We start from the raw sequence: 5636 nt of genomic DNA, 5'->3' as shown, positions 1-5636 counted from the left end.
CAGGCCCAGAGTTCAGGCCCCACGACCGGACCCCCCAAAAAAAAAAAGACCAGCTGCATAAATACATTTTTTTCTTTTTAATATCTCACGCTAATTCTGCAAATAAACTTTTTCTTCCTTTCTCATAATTTTCTGTTTTTCCAGGGAGACACACAGAGAAACAACAGGTAAGAACTGATGAAAGTAGCATTTAACCCTTTTCATTACGTTTACTTGCCACTCAAGAGCCTTGAAGGAGACTGCTACTGCAGAGAAACCACTGCAGAGACAGCCCCCAACCTAACACCTAGCTCAAAGAACAGACTGACAGAGCTTAGTAAGGTTGAAGGAAATAATTAAAAGCAACAGAGAAAATAAAGGGTGCAATTACTTGGGAGGAATAATGTTATTTGCCATGTTATAAAGCATTCATGCAGATCCATTTTACTTTATCCATCATACAAAATCACTGAAATTATTTTGTTCCATTTTTTTTTGGAGAGGAGTGAGGGTCTGGCATGGGGCTTGAATTGAGGGCCCTAGGCATTATCGCTGAGCTCTTTTGCCAAAGCTAGCATTCTACACTTTGAGCAACAACTCCAGTTCCAGTTGTTTGAGTGGTTAATTGGAGGTAAATGTCAGGAGGATTTTTCTGCTACAGCTGGCTTCGAATCATGATCCTCAGATCTCAGCCTCCTGAGTAGCTAGTATTACATGTATAAGCCACCAGGACAGCTTGAATTTTTTTTTAATTTTTGAGATTTTCACAGGTGTAAAGATTACAAGTTGGTCCTGTGGGTGGTGATAATTCAGGGAATTTAACTGCCCTTCAGTGTCTTCTACGCTACTGCCCCAAAGACAGGTGGTCCTCCTATAGAGTCTGAATCACAGGAAATTCTCAACTACACTCTTTGGGAAAGGGGCAAATATATGAAGGGTGGGCTGTGGAAGTAAGTACCAAGATAGACAATGAGTTGTCTCAGGTGGGAGAATTTATAGGGCAAAACTGAATGTAAAAATAGAGAATTTTCAGCAGGACACCCATAGCTTATGCCTGTAATCCTATCCACTCCAGAGGCTGTGATCTGAGGATCTTGGTTTAAAGCCAAGCTGACCAGGAAAGTAGTGAGATTCTTATTAACCAGCAAAAAGCTAGAAGTGGATCATTTAGCTCAAGTGATAGAGTGCTAACCTTGAGCAAAATACTCATGAATAGCATTGAGGTCCTGAGTTCAAACTCCATGACCATCAGCAACACTCTCCCTCCTGCCCCCCCCAAAAAAAAGAAACCAGAGAGTGCAAGAAAGAGAATTTTCTAACTAGACTTCACAGATGCAAAACAATTGTCTTAGTGTGCCCTCTTTGTTTCCAAACTATCCAAGTAACTCTAAGAAATAGCAAATAAGGAGAAAAAAAAAAAAAGAAATGGTAAATAAGGTCCCCTTGGAATAGTCAACTAAGTAATTCGTCTGGTTCCTTTTAACTGGCAGGTGATAGAAATTGTTTAGATATCCAAAGAGTTCAGATTTCAAAGATAGAAATTTTTCCCCCAAATACCTCTAGTTTTAGTCATGACACTCATTTACATGACTAACAAATATTTGTAGCTTCAATGAATATCCAGTTTATAACAAGAAATTCCCTGCATGACAATTAGTTACCACTGTAAAGTACCCTTCTGGGATTAGTACTAAGGGATTAGTACTCTGCTCCACAACTCACCTGCCTTTGCTATCCTGCATGTTGGGGTTGGCACCAGCCTGCAAGAGGGCCTCTGCAATCTGAGCCATCTCAGACATCACACCTGCTGAGTGTTTTTTTGGACTGTACAATGCCACAAGGTGCAATGGTGTCTCTTGGGCACCCAACGTAGCAGCATTGACAAGGGCCCCGTTCTTAATGAGGAACGTGGAAGCAAAGAGATCTCCTTGAAAGGAAACAAAAAAACACACACACAATAAATAATTCAATACTCAGGGCAAACTCTTCTGGCCAACACTTCTTCAAAAGGCAATAGCTAATGAATACAGACAAAAAGGGACAACTGGATGCAAATAAAAGAATCTTTTACAATAACTGCAAGTAGAAACTTGTGATATAGACCATGGAATTAATACTCTAGTTTAAAAGGCTTCCTTATTCAATTTTTGATCACCTGTAATCATCTATATAGCTTCAAACCTTCAATACTCCTTTACTATTTAAGAATACCAGGCTTAGAGTCATAGCTCAAATGGCAAAGAGCTTGCTCTAAGTATAAGCCACAGTACCATAAAAAAAAAGAAAAGAGAAGAAAAGAGGAGTTGGGAATGTGGCTTAGAGGTAGAGTGCTTGTCTAGCATGCATGAAGCCCTAGGTTCGAATCCTCAGTACCACATAAACAGAAAAAGCCCGAAGTGGCACTGTGGCTCAAGTGGTAGAGTGCTAGCTTTGAGCAGAGAGAGACTCAGGGACAGTACCAAGGCTCTGAGTTCAAGCCCCAGGACTGACGAATAAATAAATAAATATATGTTTGTATTATGATTAAAGATCCATTTATAACTTAAGAAATAAAAATACTAGTTACATATAAAAATCTTACTTAAGGGCTGGGAAGGTAGCTCAGCGGTAGAGTGCTTGCCTTGCATACATGAGGCCCTGGGTTCCATTCCTCAGCACCACATAAGCAGAAAAAACCGGCAGTGACCCTGTGGCTCAAGTAGTAGAGTGCTACCCTTGAGCTGAAGAGCTGAGGGACAGCGCCCAGACCAGAGTTCAGGCCCCATGACCGGCCAAAAAAAAAAAAAAAAAACCTTACTTAAAAAGAAGTCAAAGAATAACAAAGGAGCCAAAATAATGAAGAGGCTCGGCACAATAGCTCACACTTGTAATCCAAGCTACTCAAAAGATGAAAATCAGGAGGATCATGGTTTGAGAAAAGCTCCATGCAAAAAAAGTTAGCAGGACCTATGTTAACAAATGTTAGTCAGATGTGTTGTTCACCATGTGGTACTAGCTGTACAGGAGGCCGAGTTTAAGAGGATCATAGTACAGGCTGGCATAGGCAGAAAACACAAGAGCTACCTGAAAAATAACTAAAGGAAAAAGGACTAGAAAGTAGCTTAAAGTGATAGAGTACCTGCCAAGCAAACACAAAGCCCTGAGTTCAAACAAATAAAAAAAAAAGTTAAAAAAAATAAGAAAATAAATGAAACACAAAAGAAGAGAGAAACTTTTCCATTACAAATGTGTTAAAACATTCCACTTAGCTGGGTGGAAACAACTGTTTGTCTCATGGGTGGAAACAACTGATGCCTCCAGTTGGCATCATCTAGTGCTTGTACAGAAAGTTTATCACGGTTTCAACTAAATAGCTTCCAAATTAAATTCACCCTCAACTTGAGATTTATCTGGATAACTCTGATGGAGAAACATATCTAAGTTATCTTGAGAGCTTGTTTGGAGCTCAGAGGTACTTTCTGCAGACTGGTACTCATGTGCCAAGGTCTATAGGATGAATTGCAAATGACCTCTTTTTCTTTTTTTTTTAAGGTTATATTTATATTTCCTTTAAGTATTTGTGCAAAGAAGGTGTTATTCAAATCAGTTTATAAGTTCAATGCATCTTAATCAATGTCACCCCTTTCAACATCCTCCTCTATCCTTCTCAACTGACCCCTCATGACGACATATACATATCAGTGAGATAAACTTTGCCTATAACCCTATGATTTTAGGCAACAGCCCTAAGTTTATTTATGGCTCAGAGTTTAATAATAGTTGAGATGTGCAGGAAGGTACTGGAAAGGCAGTTATGTTTTTTGTTTTTTAAAATTTTATTGTAAAGGAGATGTACACAGGGGTTACAGTTACATAAGTCACATAGTGAGTACCGTTTTGAACAGTTTTACTCCTTCCTCATTTTCTTCCAGTTTTTACCCTCCTGAAATCCCAGTCTACTAAGTTGTATAGTTCATTTCCAACACAAACTTTTGAGAAAACCTATTCATAGAAAAGGCCTTTAAGTCTGACCTGAAATTAGTTCTGACCCTTGACTGAAGGTTGGGTTGGCCTTGTAAGTTCTCACATCCCCAGTCTGCCCTGCCTGGGCCCCACTGGTCCCTTGGCCCATGCTGGAGGTACCATACTGTGCTGATGGCAGACAGATGCACATCAGAGGACTTTCATGAACTATTTCCTTCTGTACAAGGGTGCCTTCGGGCCTGGCTCCACACTGGGCTTTTCCTTCCAGCAACCCAAGTAACTTACGCCAGTCCAGATAGATCTTGATGACAAACTTTTGACAAGAAATGTTTAATTTATACTGAGCACTATAAAGGAATTGCTTGGTTTGGCTCAGAGCTCATGTAAAAGTCAGCCAAAAGAAAGTTGGCTGTGGATGCCCAAGATAGTGATCTTGGCAAAAATGCTGAGATATCTGCAATATAGACTTTATACAAGGATGTCTGAAATCCAGAAACCATCCTGCTCTCTAGGACTTTTGTCCATTACAATGTGTTCAAGATTGGCAGGAAACTGGAGCTTCTTGGTTGAATGCTTAGATCTCTGGAGAGCAAAAACTTCTGAGTCGGGATGTCAGTATCAGCATCCTCTGAATCACCAGCTTCATTTCTCAACTTCTTGTTTTAAGGTAAGAGAATATGGTTCCATGAATCCTGACCATGGGCCTGGCATGATCCACTGTATTCCATGCATTGGGTGCTCTGACACCTTCTCTCTGGTATGCACATGTCCTGTTCTTGGCTCCTGCACCTGGGAAAGGAAGGTCCCCATGCATCCACACACTTCTGGGACCTCTGTTTTTTGTTTGTTTGTTTTTTGTTTTTGTTTTTTAATGGAGAAAGCCAGGCACTGGTGGCTCATACCTGTAATCCTAGCTACTCAGCAGGCTGAGATCTGAGGATCACAGTTCAAAGCCAGCCCTGACAGAAAAGTCCATGAGACTCTTATCTCCAACAAACTACTCAAAAAAGCCAGAAGTGGCACTGTAGCTCAAGTGGTAGAGCGCTCACCCTGAGTAAAAGCAGCTCAGGGACAGTGCCCAGGCCCAGAGTTCAAGTCCCAGGACTGGAAAAAAATAATAAGATGAAGGATACCAAAAAAATACTGAGTAACTTCCCAGAGTATGACCTGCTGGTCCCATGATGGTCTACTGTGTTTCTTAAATTTGCTGACCAATTGCTGATGGATGTCACGTTGTTGAACTTGCTACTTCTTTAATTGCTTGCTAATGGATGCTGTGGTGTTCAACGTGGAACTTCTTTTTTGGTTTTTTTTTTTTTTTTGGTTTTTGTTTTTGTCAGTCATAAGCCTTGTACTCTGGGCTTGGGCGCTGTCCCTCAGCATTTCAGCTTAAGATGAGTGCTCTACCACTTGAGCCACAGTGCCACTTCTGGCTTCTTTGGTAATTTATTGGAGACAAGAGTCTTACAGACTTTTCAGCTCCGGCTGGCTTTGAACTGTGATCCCCAGACCTCAACCTCTAAAGCATCTAGATTACAGACATGACCCATTAGCGCCCAGCACTTTCATCTCTTATTAAGCCTATTAGCACTGGAAATGATTTTTTGTTTTTCTGAGACATGGTCCTGAACTCTGGTGCCTCCAAGAGGCTCAAGGTTAAAACATCTTCCTAAGCCAGGGCACCGGTGGCTCAC

General features: G+C 40.9%; 1 protein-coding gene across 1 annotated transcript in view; it reads right to left on the bottom strand.

The window, feature by feature from the left end:
• Nucleotides 1-5636, bottom strand: part of Ankfy1 (ankyrin repeat and FYVE domain containing 1) — an 88996-nt gene that overhangs the window by 30918 nt on the left and 52442 nt on the right. The window contains exon 8 of the mRNA XM_013013154.1: nucleotides 1702-1906. Within this exon, the coding sequence (XP_012868608.1) occupies nucleotides 1702-1906 (205 nt within the window). The remainder of the gene's footprint in view (nucleotides 1-1701; nucleotides 1907-5636) is intronic.

Source organism: Dipodomys ordii, unplaced genomic scaffold (genome assembly GCF_000151885.1).
Source record: "Dipodomys ordii isolate 6190 unplaced genomic scaffold, Dord_2.0 Scaffold19, whole genome shotgun sequence".
NCBI lineage: Eukaryota > Metazoa > Chordata > Mammalia > Rodentia > Heteromyidae > Dipodomys > Dipodomys ordii.
Note: the sequence above shows the minus strand (reverse complement) of the source record. Positions and strands in the feature narration are given on the sequence as shown.